The 18,271-nt window shown below is 31.4% G+C and overlaps 4 protein-coding genes and 1 pseudogene across 5 annotated transcripts; 2 read left to right on the forward strand and 3 right to left on the reverse strand.

Moving 5' to 3' along the window:
- Positions 1–3,791: 3,791 nt before the first annotated feature.
- On the reverse strand, positions 3,792–4,601 carry LOC145303636 (histone H2A-like). Its single transcript, XM_080145198.1, has one exon. It carries the CDS (start codon positions 4,430–4,432, stop codon positions 4,055–4,057), a length of 378 nt encoding a protein of 125 aa, XP_080001324.1. The 5' UTR covers positions 4,433–4,601; the 3' UTR covers positions 3,792–4,054.
- Position 4,602: 1 nt separating this feature from the next.
- Positions 4,603–5,143, forward strand: LOC145303637 (histone H2B, gonadal pseudogene; annotated as a pseudogene). The gene has a single exon (XR_013873753.1). The product of XR_013873753.1 is annotated as a histone H2B, gonadal pseudogene (transcript).
- Positions 5,144–9,546: 4,403 nt separating this feature from the next.
- LOC145240223 (histone H4) lies at positions 9,547–9,858 on the reverse strand. Its single transcript, XM_080103805.1, has one exon. It carries the CDS (start codon positions 9,856–9,858, stop codon positions 9,547–9,549), a length of 312 nt encoding a protein of 103 aa, XP_079959931.1.
- A 270-nt stretch (positions 9,859–10,128) lies between these two features.
- Positions 10,129–10,723, forward strand: LOC145240140 (histone H3). Its single transcript, XM_080103746.1, has one exon. The coding sequence runs from the start codon at positions 10,137–10,139 to the stop codon at positions 10,545–10,547; it is 411 nt and encodes a 136-aa protein (XP_079959872.1). The 5' UTR covers positions 10,129–10,136; the 3' UTR covers positions 10,548–10,723.
- Positions 10,724–12,645: 1,922 nt separating this feature from the next.
- On the reverse strand, positions 12,646–18,265 carry LOC145303638 (histone H2A-like). The gene has a single exon (XM_080145199.1). The coding sequence runs from the start codon at positions 18,121–18,123 to the stop codon at positions 17,746–17,748; it is 378 nt and encodes a 125-aa protein (XP_080001325.1). The 5' UTR covers positions 18,124–18,265; the 3' UTR covers positions 12,646–17,745.
- Between the last annotated feature and the right edge of the window lie 6 nt (positions 18,266–18,271).

An 18,271-nucleotide genomic window follows, 5' to 3' on the forward strand; every position in this document is an offset into this window, starting at 1 on the left:
ATACTTCAAATCTTGTAATAATTGTGAATTTGTCAAGTATTTCAAAAGCCAAAAAACGACCTATTTGACAGTTTAAATGCTTACAAGTCTTGTGTTCCATCTTTGTCCATATTATTCCATTAGCTTTATTTACTTTGTATTTTAGATCAAGTGACAGCAAGTGCAAATCTACATAATTATATTACTTGTAGTTATTTATTATGCGTTAGCAAGGCGTGATCATAAAAAGGCGTTTTTTTTTGTTTTTTTTTTATTTCTCAAAAGAATATTTATAAGTTCGGGTTTTAATAGAAAAAAATAAAAACTGGAAAGGATGCGTGTGACGGGTTTGTTAAAGTCAATTTCGCTGAAAATATTTAAAAGTCATATAACTATGGAATTAAAAAAAAATACTAGCGGCTAATTGTATACAAGTTTTTACTTCCGTCGATGTATGCGCAAGTTTCATCGTGCGACAATTACAGATTCATCATGTCATTTGTGAACGGTGTAGCAGCATACGTTATAAGTATGAGATATTATTTAGTTAAGTTATAATCAGACGGTGAAAAATAAATATTTTATTGAGATATAAACAGTTTGTAGTGATGAGAGATGCGATTCGATCGAACGCCAAACAGTGATTGGTTTGAATAGCGACCATCTTTATTTCATTATTAAAATATTATTGAAATAATCAGCTTTCAGTTAATAATTTATTTCACAACTCATGACAGTGGGGAGACTTGCCACTTGAAATGGAGTAACAAAACTTGACTGCAAATTATAGGACGATGTTGAGCTGTTTCCACTTGATCAAATATGCAACATAAATAATTCCAAACAACTGAAATATGGAGAATGATGATTTTAATGTCACACGACCTCAAATAAAAAATGATTACAGATAATGTAACATGTGAAGTTCAATAACTCTGAATTAATTTAACTAAGTTATCTCCCTTGTATTAAAATTAAAATTGAGACAGTAAAAGTTTCATGAATACTTCCTCTCGCTGGAACTCTAATTTTAAAGTAGTTTTTAAATTGTTCTTAAATCACATGTACCATTTTAGATAAAATGCCTTTTTTCCAGGAATTCAAATCATTTTTATTAGAATAAATTATTTTATGACCAGATATATGTCGTCGAAAATGTTATTTAATTATTGAAATAAACAGCTTTCAGTCACAATGACATTTCAGAGTTCTAGTCAGTGGGGAGATTTTGCACTTAAACTGAAGTAACAACGATTGACTGCAAATTATAGGATGATGTTGGCTTGTTGCCACTTGATCATACATGCAAAATAATAACAACTAAAAGGTGGAGAATGATGATTTTAATGTCACTTGATCTCAAGTAAGAATGATTACATGTGAAGTCCGATCTCCCTTGTATTAATTATTCAACCTGAGACAGTAGTAACCTAAAGCAAAACTTGCTGTCGCATGATCTCTCATGAGAACTAAATAAGGAAATGTTATCAAAGTCAAGATAAGTTACTTTTCTACCTAAGTAGCGGTTTTTATTTAATGTAACATGTTTGTTCAGCTCGTAAAACATACAGTGTTTATGATGTATTGGAAAATTGAAAATGGCGACCGACTCCCTCTTTGATTCGATAAGTTTGGGAAAAAGAGTTAAAAATAAAATTATATACAAAATACTGTTATAAACTCACCAAAAATATATCAGCCTATGTCATGTTAACATATATCGAGCGAGTTTCTAATAGTATTTTGTGTAGTTTATTTTTATTTTTAACTCCTTTTCCCAAACTTATCGTGTCAAAGAGAGAGTCGGGCGCCATTTTAAATTTTCCAATACATCGGTAAACACTGTATGTTTTTCGAGCTGAATAAACATGTTACATGAAATAAAATAAAATAAAACATTAGAAAATTATCCACTTAGGTAGAAAAGTAACTTATCTCGCCTTTGATGAAATTTATTTGTTTTTTGGGTTATCCTTTACGGAGATATGGTCCCGACGTTTGCCTCGTTCTGAGTTCGGGGAGAGGCCGTCTGACGTAGGCGGTGTCGAGGCAGAAAATTACCCTAACCGCAGAATTTTACAGGGTTAACTAACCACGTGGAACTATTCTAATCATGTGGACTGTTTTTTTTTTTTTTTTTTGCTTTTTATTTAATTCTAATTATTTGAACTGTCTATTTTGTAAAATTCCAATTATTTGAACTGTTGAATTATCAAAAATTCTAATTATTTGAACTGTCTATTTTGTAAAATTCCAATTATTTAAACTGTTGAATTATCAAAAATTCTAATTATTTGAACTGTTTATTTTTTTTATATATTCTAATTTTGTGAACTGTGTAATTATCAAAAATTCTAATTATTTTAACTGTTTACTTTGTGTAAAATTCTAATTATTTTAACTGTTTATTTTTTTTTTTTTTAATTCTAATTATTTGAAGTGTTTAAAATAAAATAAAAAATAAAAATTCTAATTATTGGAACGGGTTTTTTAAAGTTAACAACTGTGCACTTTATTTTATGGAGGGGTAACTTTCTGCCTAAACACCGCCTACGTCAGACGGCCTCTCCCCGAACTCAGAACGAGGCGGACATTGGGACCATCTCCATAAAGGTTAACCTCATTGGTTTGTTTGTTAAAAAAAAAAAAAAAATAATAATTGATTCCCTACTAAATTATTTGCAACGCTGTTATTTGTTCACGAACTTTTTCCGATTAAACCACTTTAATCAATTGGTTTATCATTCAACTTCTGGATCTAGTTTAAGTTAAAAAGAAATCGAAATGACCATTTATAATTATATTATAAATATGTCGATTAAAAGTCTGTATTTTCGTGTTTGCCATTGGAAACAGTTAATGCAAGCGCGTTATGGAGAAACACAACAAAAATCTCTTTAGACAGAATAAACGAAATCAAAACAAGATGGCGACTGACGGGTTTGTATTACTGTAAACATAGATTCGAAAAAGTTGTCAAAAAAACAAATATATAACAAATAAATGTTATCAAAGGCAAGATAAGTTACTTTTCTACCAAAGTGGATATATTTTTCGTGTTTTTATTCAATGTAACATATTTATTCAGCTCGAAAAACATAGTGTTTACCGATGTATTGGAAAATTCAAGATGGCGTCTGATTCTCTCTTTAACACGGTAAGTTTGGGAAAAGGTGTTATAAATAAAAACCCAGATAAAATAGTGTTAAAAACTCGCTCAATATATGTTACCGTGACATAGGTTGACATATATATTCGGCGGGGTTTCCCAAACTTACCGTGTTAAAGAGAGAATCAGACGCCATCTTGAATTTTCCAATACATCGGTAAACACTGTATGTTTTTCGAGCTGAATAAACATGTTACATTGAATAAAAACACGAAAAATATATCCAGTTTGGTAGAAAAGTAACTTATCTTGCTTTTGATAACATATATTTGTTTTTTGACAACTTTTTCGAATCTTTGTGTACAGTAATACAAACCCAAATTTTATATTAAAATTTCTGAAGGTGCGTAAAACAATGAACGCAAAAAAAAAAAAAAAAAAAAAGAAAAGAAAAGTAATATTTTATAAAGAATCACAAAGGTCAGAAATAAAAAATCGCATTAAGTAAGATTCACGAAAAACATTTCGAGAAAATGTGGCTGGCCCGAAATGACCATTTATAATTATATTATAAATATGATGTCGATTAAAAGTCTGTAGTTTCACGTTTGCCATTGGGAGCAGTTAATGCAAGTAGGTTATGGAGAAACCCAACAAAAAATCTCTTTAGACAGAATAAGCGAAATCAAAACAAGATGGCGACTGACTTTAACCGCATGTCGTATGACAAGACATTTCAATTTACTTCAAACGAAATTCAAATGATGGGGCTAAATTTTATATTAAATTTACTGAAAGAGCGTTAAATAATGAATGCAAAAAAAACAAAAAAACAATAGTTTATAAATAATCACAAAAGTCAGAAAGAAAAAAATCGCATTAAGTAAGATTGACAAAAAACATTTCGGGAAAATGTGAGTGGCCCTGAAAAGGGCCGTTTGTGTTGTGTCAAGGGAATAAGAGAATTTACTTGGCAGCTTTCTGGGTCTTCTTGGGAAGAAGTACAGCTTGGATGTTGGGAAGGACACCACCCTGGGCAATGGTCACTCCGGCCAAGAATTTGTTTAATTCTTCGTCATTACGGATGGCCAATTGCAAGTGACGGGGGATGATTCTGGATTTCTTGTTGTCTCTCGCAGCATTTCCAGCCAACTCGAGAACCTCAGCGGCCAAATATTCCATGACGGCAGCCAAATAGACGGGTGCACCGGCACCAATTCTCTCCGAATAGTTACCCTTGCGGAGGAGACGATGGATACGACCAACGGGGAATTGAAGTCCGGCACGGGATGAACGAGTCTTGCTCTTTCCCTTGGCTTTACCTCCTTTACCACGACCAGACATTTTTAGGTTTGTGTTTGCTGTTTCAAAAACTCAAAACGATTTACTTTACAAAACGCACGCAACTTGCCTTAAATACGCGCAGATCGGCTCCGGCCAACTGACTGCTGATTATTTTACCGCCGCTTTCACACAACCGCTTTCTTTTTTTTTGTCTGTTTTAAGTGCTTTCACAAGTTGTGTAGTTTTTGTTGCTAGTTTCTGACCAATCAAATACGAGAGATTTGAGAGAGAAAATTGTGATTGTTGCTGGGAGCCAGCGTGTTTCGTATAAAAAGGGAAGAGAATAAAGTTGCCTTCACATTCGTGTATCGTCGAAATGGCTCCCCCCACTGAAGTTAGCAAGAAAGGCGCTAAGAAAGCCGGTAAGGCTAAACCTGCTCGTGATGGCAAGAAAAAGAGAAAGAAGAGGAAGGAAAGTTATTCCATCTACATTTACAAAGTAATGAAACAAGTTCATCCTGACACTGGAATTTCTAGCAAAGCCATGTCTATTATGAACAGTTTTGTTAACGATCTTTTTGAGAGAATCGCTAATGAAGCCAGTCGTCTGTCCCATTACAGCAAGAAAAGAACACTTAGCAGCCGTGAGGTCCAGACCGCTGTCCGTCTCCTTCTCCCTGGTGAGTTGGCTAAACATGCTGTCTCTGAGGGAACCAAAGCTGTCACCAAATACACCAGCGCCAAGTAAAAAGCGTTTCCTTCCAAAGAAAACACATTCCCAAAACGGCCCTTTTCAGGGCCACACATTTTTTCACGAATGTTTCTTCACTTTCTATGTTTTAATGCGATTATTCACAGTTTAGATTTCATAAATATTCCCATCTCTTTCTATGGCGTAAATATTACTTATATTTGTTCACGATTAGGGAAAGAAAGTCTTAAATTATATTTGTATTTTTTTTATTTGTGAACTTGTAAATTTAAGTCAATCTTAATATAAATGTTAGCATTTCCGGGTTTCTATTACTGTACACAAAGATTCGGAAAAGTTGTCAAAAATACAAATATATAACAAATAAATGTTATCAAAGACAAGATAAGTTACTTTTCTACTAAACTGGAAATAATTTTCGTGTTTTTATTCAATGTAGCATGTTTATTCAGCTCGAAAAACGTACAGTATTTACCGATGTATTGGAAAATTCAAAATGGCGTCCAACTCTCTCTTTAACACGGTAAGTTCGGGAAAAGGTGTTATAAATAATAAATTAGATAAAATACTGTTAGAAATTCGCTCAATATATGTTACCATGACATAAGTTGATATATATTAGGTGGGTTTTTAATAGTGTTTTGTCTAGTTTATTTTTTATAACACCTTTTCCCAAACTTACCGTGTTAAAGAGAGAGTCAGACGCCATCTTGAATTTTCCAATACATCGGTAAACACTGCATGTTTTTCGAGCTGAATAAACGTGTTACATTGAATAAAAACACAAAAAAGCGGTTTTGTATTACTGTACAAATAGATTCGAAAAAGTTGTCAAAAAACAAATATATAACAAATAAATGTTATCAAAGGCAAGATAAGTTACTTTTCTGCCAAACTGGATGTATTTTTTGTGTTTTTATTCAATGTAACATATTTATTCAGCTCGAAAAATATACAGTGTTTACCGATGTATTGGAAAATTCAAGATGGCGTCTCACACTCTCTTTAACACGGTAAGTTTGGGAAAAGGTGTTATAAATAAAAAACTAGACAAAATACTATTAAAAACCCGCCGAATATATGTCACGGTAACATTGAGCGAGTTTTTAACAGTATTTTATCCCGTTTTTTATTTATAACATCTTTTCCCACACTTACCGTGTTAAAGAGAGAATAAGACGCCATCTTGAATGTTCCAATACATCGGTAAACACTGTATGGTTTTCGAGCTGAATAAACATGTTACATTGAATAAAAACACGAAAAATATATCCACTTTGGTAGAAAAGTAACTTATCTTGCCTTTGATAACATTTATTTGTTATATATTTGTTTTTTTTGACAACTTTTTCGAATCTATGTGTACAGTAATACAAACCCAACTAAGCTTCCCTTTGATAACATTTATTTGTTTTTTGACAACTTTTTCGAATCTATGTGTACAGTAATACAAACCTGCATTTCCTGTATTGTTTTTATTTGAATTTATAAATTTTTTCCAGCTTTCTTATTCGTTATCCGTACAATCACATTAACAAAAAAAAAAAAAAAAAACAATCGCATTATAATATGCACTTAAATATTAACTGAAATATTTTTGTTTTGGATTTTAACGGGCATTCATTTAACGTCTGAAATTTTTAAAAAGTAAGCTTTTAAATAATTAAAGAAAAAATAGAGCTAATACGTAATCAATGCCAACCAAGCAAGTAACCAACATTAAAAGTTTTTAAAAGATAAATTCTACTCATTCTAAATTAATCGTTTCTTCTAATGTGCGAATATCTTTGAATTTTCTCTATTGTCTATCCGAACTTCAAATCTTAATTTCGGAGTTCAGTTCTTGCATATCATATAGAATCGAAATAGCATTTAAAAGATTACACCCCTTGTAAAATCGACAGAAAAAACTTAGTTTTTGTCCAAATAAATCGATTAATCTTTAACTCATCGTCGAAATTTCAAACATTCGCTGCAAGTTTTTGTTGTGTTCACCTTAATCTAGACAGTTTTTCGAACCGCATAAACGTTTTAAAGTGAGTAAAGCCACAAAAACTTTATCAGATAGGTAGAAGAGTAACTTGTCTTTAATAACATTTGTTATTTGAAATTTTTTCGTACCACGTGTATTGTAAAACAAATCCCCATTCTTTTATTTCTTATTTTGAAGTTTTTGTCGAGTCTTCAAAGACATCGCGCCAATTTTTTCATGTTCATCGGTAGCGTTCAATGCTTGCTTTTCGAACAGAATAAACATTTTACATTAAAAACAATATTGAAATCTTATCCAGTTATAGAGAAAACGAACTTATCTTACATTTTCTAACATTTATTTGTTATATATTTGTTTTCTGGCAACGTTTTTGTATCTGGATTGTAAAACAAAGCCAAATGGGGTTACAATACTTGACTTAAAAAAAAAAAATGTTTTTGATAGTTTGCTGCGGACGTCATGTTGCCTATACTTCTGCATCATCCTATGTAATATTGTATTACTAATATATGCACACAGACGTACATGTGCTGTGTCATACACACAGGGGTCACAGAAAAATCATTTTATTTTTATTTCAATAGAATTTATTCATTTTACTTATTTTGTTTTTGTTTTTTATTTACCTTATTAATTTTGTTCGGGGTTATTTTCTATGAAATCTGCTGCGTATTTGTTTATTAGAATCTTTCGATTTCGATTTGAGAGAGAATATATATATTAATTCCGTTTTCGAGAATCAGGAAAATCATTTCAAGGCACAATTTCCCGCCATTTTTGTAGCAAAATGTAAGGATATGTAGTAATTCTTTTTTGACTTTGCTTGCAAATATTTCGACATGAGTTTTTAATAGCTTGTTTTTAAAATTTGAAGTTTACTACATATTTATTTAGAAAGAAACTCTCCAAAATTACGAAAAATAATCGGTTAAAAAATAATTACTGAAAGAAAATTTACCAAATTGAGTTGTTAGTTATCTCCCGTTATTTTATTACAAAACAATAACTTCACTATTACTATATTAAACAAAGGGACATAACTCTTGGGTCTTGTATAATAAGCCGTCAAATATTTTTTAACGATCTTTAAAAATTGTCGGGTGCTTATTTATATTGAGATATATGCAAAATATTACAGTTCGAAATAGGAAAACTTATCTGTTGAAAATGTTAGTTTACATTAAAACAAAAAAACAAAATGACGGAAAAGTTTCTAGTCGAATTTTAGCAATAAAAATGTCCGTAAATTAGTTTTTTAACTGACATATTTCGCATCTTTCTCAATAAAGTACCGATTTTATTTGTAAAAGTATTTTCCAGAAGTGAACAATTTCAAAATGTGCACAAATCTCAGATCCATATTGTCACATTGACATTTACTGAGTGCTGCTTCTCTACCAGTATTTTGTTAAATTTTGAGGACATATATTGATTAAAAAAAAAGGGCATTTATTTAACAGAAACGAAAAAATAGTAAGAAACAAAAAAACAAAATGTAACCAAAGGCAAGATAAATTTTCTCCTTACCTGAATAGGATTTTGATGTTGTAACTTATTTTAAAGTATCTGTATTTAAAACATAAGTATTGCCTTGTTGATAAGTTGGAGCGAAAACAAGATGGCTGCATCTAATGGATGGATTTCTATCACTACTGTTCAATTGTTTTTTCCAAACATTTATTTATCAAATAAACTGAAATGTTTATTAAAATAATATTGCTACTCGGAATTATTATGAGTTGGGCAGTTATAATAGAGAACGTTTGGTTTTGTAAGTGTTTATTAAAATGAAATCTGTAGAATTCACTTGTCACGTGAGTCAAACCCCATCAATATAACCACCTAAATATGCTTTTAGTTAAAAATGAATTTACTTAATTGAATTACCACCTGATTAAAAGACACCAACGATGATCAAAAAACATGAATCGATTAGATATAAAGAAGAAATATATGCAATTTTATTATCATCACTTTCTTTTTTTTAAATTCCAGTCATTATCTTTGAGAACTGATAAAATTTCCCCACTTTATTTTGAATATTTCCCCAGATAATTTAACTAAAATTCTTGCCTAAAAACAATGTTATTTAAAATTATAGGATTTTTTTTCTTTTTGAGTGACATAAATAATTTCAAAACCTGGATACCATATTTGCTTAAGACAGAATTATAAAAATTGAAAGTTAGTACATGGGGATTAATACTTTTGTTATAATTGGAAAATTATTTTTAATCTGAAGTTTTTAAACAGAATAGCTAATTATTCATGTCTGCAATGAAAAAAAAAATAAAAAAGCGAATTATACAGAATAATGAAAAAAGGGTTTTAAAAAAACCCATCAAATTAGACGTTATGAAAAGATAAACGCATAAAAGTTAGATTTGGAAAAATACTTTTCGGAAAAAGTTGGTGGCCCTGAAAAGGGCCGTTTGGTTTGGTTCGTTTTGTCTTGGGTCAAATAATGGTTTAACCTCCGAATCCGTAAAGGGTTCTTCCTTGTCTCTTCAGAGCATAGACGACATCCATGGCGGTGACAGTCTTCCTCTTGGCGTGTTCGGTGTAGGTGACGGCATCACGGATGACATTTTCAAGGAAAACTTTCAGGACACCACGAGTTTCTTCGTAGATCAGACCAGAGATACGTTTCACACCACCTCGACGGGCAAGACGACGGATAGCGGGTTTCGTGATACCCTGGATGTTATCACGAAGTACTTTACGATGACGCTTAGCGCCTCCTTTTCCTAAACCTTTTCCTCCCTTTCCGCGACCAGACATCTTGTTGTCAATTAAAGTAGTAGTAGGAAAATACTAATGTACGGCGGACAACAAATCAAATTCACTATATATAGGTCTCCGCACAAAATCCGGCGGACCTAGTTGAAAGCACCCCACGTGATTCCTTATTACCAATGAGAATAAAGGGAAATATTTGAACATCTTGCGCGCATCTAACAAAGAAAAGTAGCAGCAGCAGCAGCTGATAACAACCCATATAAAAAGGTGTAACGGTCGTGCTGGTGAAATTCATCATTTGAAGTAGTAGTTGTTTCATAATGGCTCGTACTAAGCAGACCGCTCGTAAATCCACCGGAGGAAAAGCTCCTCGTAAACAGTTGGCTACCAAAGCGGCGCGTAAAAGTGCTCCAGCCACTGGTGGAGTGAAGAAACCCCATCGTTACAGGCCCGGTACTGTAGCTCTCCGTGAGATCAGACGTTATCAAAAATCCACTGAGCTTCTCATCAGGAAACTTCCCTTCCAACGTTTGGTTCGTGAAATCGCCCAAGACTTCAAGACCGATCTCCGTTTCCAGAGTTCTTCTGTGATGGCTCTTCAGGAGGCCAGTGAAGCTTACTTGGTTGGTCTTTTCGAAGACACCAACTTGTGTGCCATCCACGCCAAACGTGTCACCATCATGCCGAAGGACATCCAATTGGCTCGTCGTATCCGAGGCGAGAGAGCTTAAATTTATTATCTCTCTTCATATTCAAACGGCCCTTTTCAGGGCCACAAATTTATTATGAAAGTTTTTCTTTACTCTTGTTTGTAATTTAATGCGATTTTTTATGTTTTTCATATATTCTATATTCCGTCAATGTACTTTTTTCAATGTGATTTTCCTCTTTAGGTGTATTTATAGGTGAAACAACATTTTTCGACATCAATTGTTCTTAGGCAATTTATATTCATTCATGATGTTCGGTTCTAATTTCCGCATTTCCTAATAATCTTCGTAAACAAATTTATTTGTGTTTGTATTACTGTACACAGATTACAAAAAAGTTGTCAAAACCAAATGTATAACAAATAAATGTTATCAAAGGCAAGATAGATTACTTTTCTACCTAATTGGGTATGTTTTTAGTGTCTTTATTGAATGTAACATGTTTAATCAGCGCGAAAAACATGGTGTTTACCGATGTATTTGGAAAATTGAAAATGGCGCCCAAGATAAAATAATGTTAAAAAAACCCATGGAATATATGTCACGGTAACATATATTGAGCGAGTGTTTCTAACAGTATTTTGTCCGGTTTTATAGTTTTAACTCCTTTTTCCAAACTTACCGTGTCAAAGAGAAAGTCGTGTGCCAAGTTTAATTTTCCCATACATCGGTAAACACTGTATGTTTTTCGAGCTGAATAAACATGTTACATTAAATAAAAACATATCCAGTTAGGTAGAAAAGTAGCTTATCTTGCCTTCCTTTGATAACATTTATTTGTTATATATTTGTTTTCGAATCTGTTCACAGTAATAAAAACCTTCACTTATTAAATTTATTCAATAGCTAAAAGTATTTTATTTTTCATGGAATAGAAATGCATTTTAGTTTTAGTAAACTTACATTCTTTCAAAGTTGACAAATCTATTAATTTGTTTGCTAAGGACTTGCCTGAAGTTAAACATCTAGCAAGAACAAACTGATATTCCAAAAGTTGCGTTTATACATATTGACCTATTCGAGCTATTACTTGGTGACAGGTAAAAACTGTCAGCCAATTTGGCGATTCCGTCCAAATAAACTTTGCATGATTTTTGACACCAAATATTTCCTACGAGGTTTCACCGAGCAGTAGATTGAATAGATTAGTAATAAACTGCAATTTAAAGTAATTATTATAAATAACTACAAAAAATGATGTACCGTAAAACAAAACAAAACCATACCGTTAAAAGAATCTTATCAAAACTTTAAAAAGAACATATCACTCGTATGTCAGCTACAGCATGAATTAATAACTCTAAATCCAAAGATAATCTGCATAAAATGACTCCAAGGGTTGATCTGCCGTACAATCCAACAAAGAAACCTCATCATTTTTGTCCACTGAGTGTCATTCGCAAATATTCTCTATTTATATACGTTATTATTATGTTTACTAAATTCAAATTTTATATGTTTCTGTTCATTAGAAAACTATTATACTAATAAGAAAGATAAAATAAAGTATTTTAAAAATAGTTTCATATAAACTGTGTAAAAAGAGTTTAAGCAAGAAAATAAAAATATTCCAATTATAGAAGAAATTGTAAATAAACCATTTAAAATATATTATCCCATCCAAAAAAGACATTTAAATAATAAAAATATCACAATAGAAAAGTTTTATTTTATTATTTGTAATACAAACAAATATAAATTGCCAATTATCGTTTTTACAGTAAATTATTTTATGGCGAGATATATATATCGTTGGAAATGTGTTTCTAATGTTATTTAACTATTAAAATAAAATCAACTTTCAATTAATAAAAAGTGTTGTCACTTGTACTGAAGTAACAAAAAATGTTGGCTGGAACAACTGAAATGTGGAGAATGGATGACTTCAATATCACTTTATCTTAAATAAAATAAATAAATCTTTACTTAAAAGGTTCGATACCTCAAAACTTATTTAACTAAGTTATTTCCCTTATATTTCCCAGATTATAAAACAGACAATATTATGACTATATGACAGCTGTTGTGGAGAAAAAAAAAAGGCGTACGAAAGATTATTTTAAATGATTTTGTGTGTACATTAAAGTTTTCTTTACAGTTGAAATAAAATCTTTTTCATTTATAATTTATTAGCAAAGTTAGTCGAAAACTCCACAAATAAACAGAAATAAACAAACACAAAAGCATTAATTGTAGACGAACTTATTTAATAAAAAGGGATTTTTTAAAAATACCAAAGCTTCTTGCGTTAAAAATATCTTTTCATTTTAGATTTCCGTATTTAATAGGAATTACATAAAAGATAAGTAAAAATAGATATTAGATAAAAATACTACAGAATAAAATGAATTATTTACAAATGTTATTTACTTTACAGATTGATACAGAATTTATGGATGTGTGTAAAAAATGGTTGTTATGAAATGTATTTAATCAACAATTTTGTTTTGATTAAATTGATATTTTTCTGGATAGTGCAAAAAATATTTTAGAATGAAAATCCAATAACATGTAGCAAATATGAGTTTATTAACATTTCTATGGAAATGGTGTCCATTATATTTAAAATAAAGAAGAACCCAAATGAGATAAATTAATAAATACCAATAAATGCTCTGAAAGTAATATTGTGCTGCATAGTTCAATACTGATAATGAAGTCACATTGTAAGAGACAAACTTTAATTTACTTTGCCCTGCTTCATTTGAATGTTCATTTATTATGTAAAATTTCATCCACTTTTTTTGCGGAGGGAGGAGGGGGTTAAAAACCATGCACTTCGAAATTACTACGCGTTCTTTTCTCACACCATTACAACAATTATCATATATTATCATAATGATATGTGAAAGTGAAAACGAGGCTACATCAAACTGTGGCCAGTCATTTATTCTTGTTCCGAGTTGCCAGATGATCTTTTATAAGCGAAAATTAGTGAATTTGGCATTTTTTTTTTTTTTTTTTTTTTTTTTTCACATTTTAGCCTTTAAAAGTTATTTGGCTTTTTCCAAAGCGTAAAGTATGAACTAATTAAGAAAGGAACAAGCAGAATATTATACAAATAGGATTTTGAAGGTTGAATCGTTTAGTCATTAAATCATTGGTTGAATAAAATCGTCACAAAACCATAACTAAGAAGGTTTAAATCTCTATAAAATATAAATACTTCAAATCTTGTAATAATTGTGAATTTGTCAAGTATTTCAAAAGCCAAAAAACGACCTATTTGACAGTTTAAATGCTTACAAGTCTTGTGTTCCATCTTTGTCCATATTATTCCATTAGCTTTATTTACTTTGTATTTTAGATCAAGTGACAGCAAGTGCAAATCTACATAATTATATTACTTGTAGTTATTTATTATGCGTTAGCAAGGCGTGATCATAAAAAGGCGTTTTTTTTTTGTTTTTTTTTTATTTCTCAAAAGAATATTTATAAGTTCGGGTTTTAATAGAAAAAAATAAAAACTGGAAAGGATGCGTGTGACGGGTTTGTTAAAGTCAATTTCGCTGAAAATATTTAAAAGTCATATAACTATGGAATTAAAAAAAAATACTCGCGGCTAATTGTATACAAGTTTTTACTTCCGTCGATGTATGCGCAAGTTTCATCGTGCGACAATTACAGATTCATGATGTCATTTGTGAACGGTGTAGCAGCATACGTTATAAGTATGAGATATTATTTAGTTAAGTTATAATCAGACGGTGAAAAATAAATATTTTATTGAGATATAAACAGTTTGTAGTGATGAGAGATGCGATTCGATCGAACGCCAAACAGTGATTGGTTTGAATAGCGACCATCTTTATTTCATTATTAAAATATTATTGAAATAATCAGCTTTCAGTTAATAATTTATTTCACAACTCATGACAGTGGGGAGACTTGCCACTTGAAATGGAGTAACAAAACTTGACTGCAAATTATAGGACGATGTTGAGCTGTTTCCACTTGATCAAATATGCAACATAAATAATTCCAAACAACTGAAATATGGAGAATGATGATTTTAATGTCACACGACCTCAAATAAAAAATGATTACAGATAATGTAACATGTGAAGTTCAATAACTCTGAATTAATTTAACTAAGTTATCTCCCTTGTATTAAAATTAAAATTGAGACAGTAAAAGTTTCATGAATACTTCCTCTCGCTGGAACTCTAATTTTAAAGTAGTTTTTAAATTGTTCTTAAATCACATGTACCATTTTAGATAAAATGCCTTTTTTCCAGGAATTCAAATCATTTTTATTAGAATAAATTATTTTATGACCAGATATATGTCGTCGAAAATGTTATTTAATTATTGAAATAAACAGCTTTCAGTCACAATGACATTTCAGAGTTCTAGTCAGTGGGGAGATTTTGCACTTAAACTGAAGTAACAACGATTGACTGCAAATTATAGGATGATGTTGGCTTGTTGCCACTTGATCATACATGCAAAATAATAACAACTAAAAGGTGGAGAATGATGATTTTAATGTCACTTGATCTCAAGTAAGAATGATTACATGTGAAGTCCGATCTCCCTTGTATTAATTATTCAACCTGAGACAGTAGTAACCTAAAGCAAAACTTGCTGTCGCATGATCTCTCATGAGAACTAAATAAGGAAATGTTATCAAAGTCAAGATAAGTTACTTTTCTACCTAAGTAGCGGTTTTTATTTAATGTAACATGTTTGTTCAGCTCGTAAAACATACAGTGTTTATGATGTATTGGAAAATTGAAAATGGCGACCGACTCCCTCTTTGATTCGATAAGTTTGGGAAAAAGAGTTAAAAATAAAATTATATACAAAATACTGTTATAAACTCACCAAAAATATATCAGCCTATGTCATGTTAACATATATCGAGCGAGTTTCTAATAGTATTTTGTGTAGTTTATTTTTATTTTTAACTCCTTTTCCCAAACTTATCGTGTCAAAGAGAGAGTCGGGCGCCATTTTAAATTTTCCAATACATCGGTAAACACTGTATGTTTTTCGAGCTGAATAAACATGTTACATGAAATAAAATAAAATAAAACATTAGAAAATTATCCACTTAGGTAGAAAAGTAACTTATCTCGCCTTTGATGAAATTTATTTGTTTTTTGGGTTATCCTTTACGGAGATATGGTCCCGACGTTTGCCTCGTTCTGAGTTCGGGGAGAGGCCGTCTGACGTAGGCGGTGTCGAGGCAGAAAATTACCCTAACCGCAGAATTTTACAGGGTTAACTAACCACGTGGAACTATTCTAATCATGTGGACTGTTTTTTTTTTTTTTTTTTTGCTTTTTATTTAATTCTAATTATTTGAACTGTCTATTTTGTAAAATTCCAATTATTTGAACTGTTGAATTATCAAAAATTCTAATTATTTGAACTGTCTATTTTGTAAAATTCCAATTATTTAAACTGTTGAATTATCAAAAATTCTAATTATTTGAACTGTTTATTTTTTTTATATATTCTAATTTTGTGAACTGTGTAATTATCAAAAATTCTAATTATTTTAACTGTTTACTTTGTGTAAAATTCTAATTATTTTAACTGTTTATTTTTTTTTTTTTAATTCTAATTATTTGAAGTGTTTAAAATAAAATAAAAAATAAAAATTCTAATTATTGGAACGGGTTTTTTAAAGTTAACAACTGTGCACTTTATTTTATGGAGGGGTAATTTTCTGCCTAAACACCGCCTACGTCAGACGGCCTCTCCCCGAACTCAGAACGAGGCGGACATTGGGACCATCTCCATAAAGGTTAACCTCATTGGTTTGTTTGTTAAAAAAAAAATAATAATAATAATTGATTCCCTACTAAATTATTTGCAACGCTGTTATTTGTTCACGAACTTTTTCCGATTAAACCACTTTAATCAATTGGTTTATCATTCAACTTCTGGATCTATTTTAAGTTAAAAAGAAATCGAAATGACCATTTATAATTATATTATAAATATGTCGATTAAAAGTCTGTATTTTCGTGTTTGCCATTGGAAACAGTTAATGCAAGCGCGTTATGGAGAAACACAACAAAAATCTCTTTAGACAGAATAAACGAAATCAAAACAAGATGGCGACTGACGGGTTTGTATTACTGTAAACATAGATTCGAAAAAGTTGTCAAAAAAACAAATATATAACAAATAAATGTTATCAAAGGCAAGATAAGTTACTTTTCTACCAAAGTGGATATATTTTTCGTGTTTTTATTCAATGTAACATATTTATTCAGCTCGAAAAACATAGTGTTTACCGATGTATTGGAAAATTCAAGATGGCGTCTGATTCTCTCTTTAACACGGTAAGTTTGGGAAAAGGTGTTATAAATAAAAACCCAGATAAAATAGTGTTAAAAACTCGCTCAATATATGTTACCGTGACATAGGTTGACATATATATTCGGCGGGGTTTCCCAAACTTACCGTGTTAAAGAGAGAATCAGACGCCATCTTGAATTTTCCAATACATCGGTAAACACTGTATGTTTTTCGAGCTGAATAAACATGTTACATTGAATAAAAACACGAAAAATATATCCACTTTGGTAGAAAAGTAACTTATCTTGCTTTTGATAACATATATTTGTTTTTTGACAACTTTTTCGAATCTTTGTGTACAGTAATACAAACCCAAATTTTATATTAAAATTTCTGAAGGTGCGTAAAACAATGAACGCAAAAAAAAAAAAAAAAAAAAAAAAAAAGAAAAGTAATATTTTATAAAGAATCACAAAGGTCAGAAATAAAAAATCGCATTAAGTAAGATTCACGAAAAACATTTCGAGAAAATGTGGCTGGCCCGAAATGACCATTTATAATTATATTATAAATATGATGTCGATTAAAAGTCTGTAGTTTCACGTTTGCCATTGGGAGCAGTTAATGCAAGTAGGTTATGGAGAAACCCAACAAAAAATCTCTTTAGACAGAATAAGCGAAATCAAAACAAGATGGCGACTGACTTTAACCGCATGTCGTATGACAAGACATTTCAATTTACTTCAAACGAAATTCAAATGATGGGGCTAAATTTTATATTAAATTTACTGAAAGAGCGTTAAATAATGAATGCAAAAAAAAACAAAAAAACAATAGTTTATAAATAATCACAAAAGTCAGAAAGAAAAATATCGCATTAAGTAAGATTGACAAAAAACATTTCGGGAAAATGTGAGTGGCCCTGAAAAGGGCCGTTTGTGTTGTGTCAAGGGAATAAGAGAATTTACTTGGCAGCTTTCTGGGTCTTCTTGGGAAGAAGTACAGCTTGGATGTTGGGAAGGACACCACCCTGGGCAATGGTCACTCCGGCCAAGAATTTGTTTAATTCTTCGTCATTACGGATGGCCAATTGCAAGTGACGGGGGATGATTCTGGATTTCTTGTTGTCTCTCGCAGCATTTCCAGCCAACTCGAGAACCTCAGCGGCCAAATATTCCATGACGGCAGCCAAATAGACGGGTGCACCGGCACCAATTCTCTCCGAATAGTTACCCTTGCGGAGGAGACGATGGATACGACCAACGGGGAATTGAAGTCCGGCACGGGATGAACGAGTCTTGCTCTTTCCCTTGGCTTTACCTCCTTTACCACGACCAGACATTTTTAGGTTTGTGTTTGCTGTTTCAAAAACTCAAAACGATTTACTTTACAAAACGCACGCAACTTGCCTTAAATACGCGCAGATCGGCTCCGGCCAACTGACTGCTGATTATTTTACCGCCGCTGCTTTCACACAACCGCTTTCTTTT

This window comes from Euprymna scolopes, chromosome 19 (genome assembly GCF_053919585.1).
Source record: "Euprymna scolopes isolate OS-2025 chromosome 19, ASM5391958v1, whole genome shotgun sequence".
Taxonomy (NCBI): Eukaryota; Metazoa; Mollusca; class Cephalopoda; order Sepiida; family Sepiolidae; genus Euprymna; species Euprymna scolopes.

Excerpts from the sequence above, each read along its gene's own strand:
- LOC145240140 (XM_080103746.1), top strand. The coding sequence starts at position 10,137 with ATGGCTCGTACTAAGCAGACCGCTCGTAAATCCACCGGAGGAAAAGCT.
- LOC145240223 (XM_080103805.1), bottom strand. The coding sequence starts at position 9,858 with ATGTCTGGTCGCGGAAAGGGAGGAAAAGGTTTAGGAAAAGGAGGCGCT.
- LOC145303638 (XM_080145199.1), bottom strand. The coding sequence starts at position 18,123 with ATGTCTGGTCGTGGTAAAGGAGGTAAAGCCAAGGGAAAGAGCAAGACT.
- LOC145303636 (XM_080145198.1), bottom strand. The coding sequence starts at position 4,432 with ATGTCTGGTCGTGGTAAAGGAGGTAAAGCCAAGGGAAAGAGCAAGACT.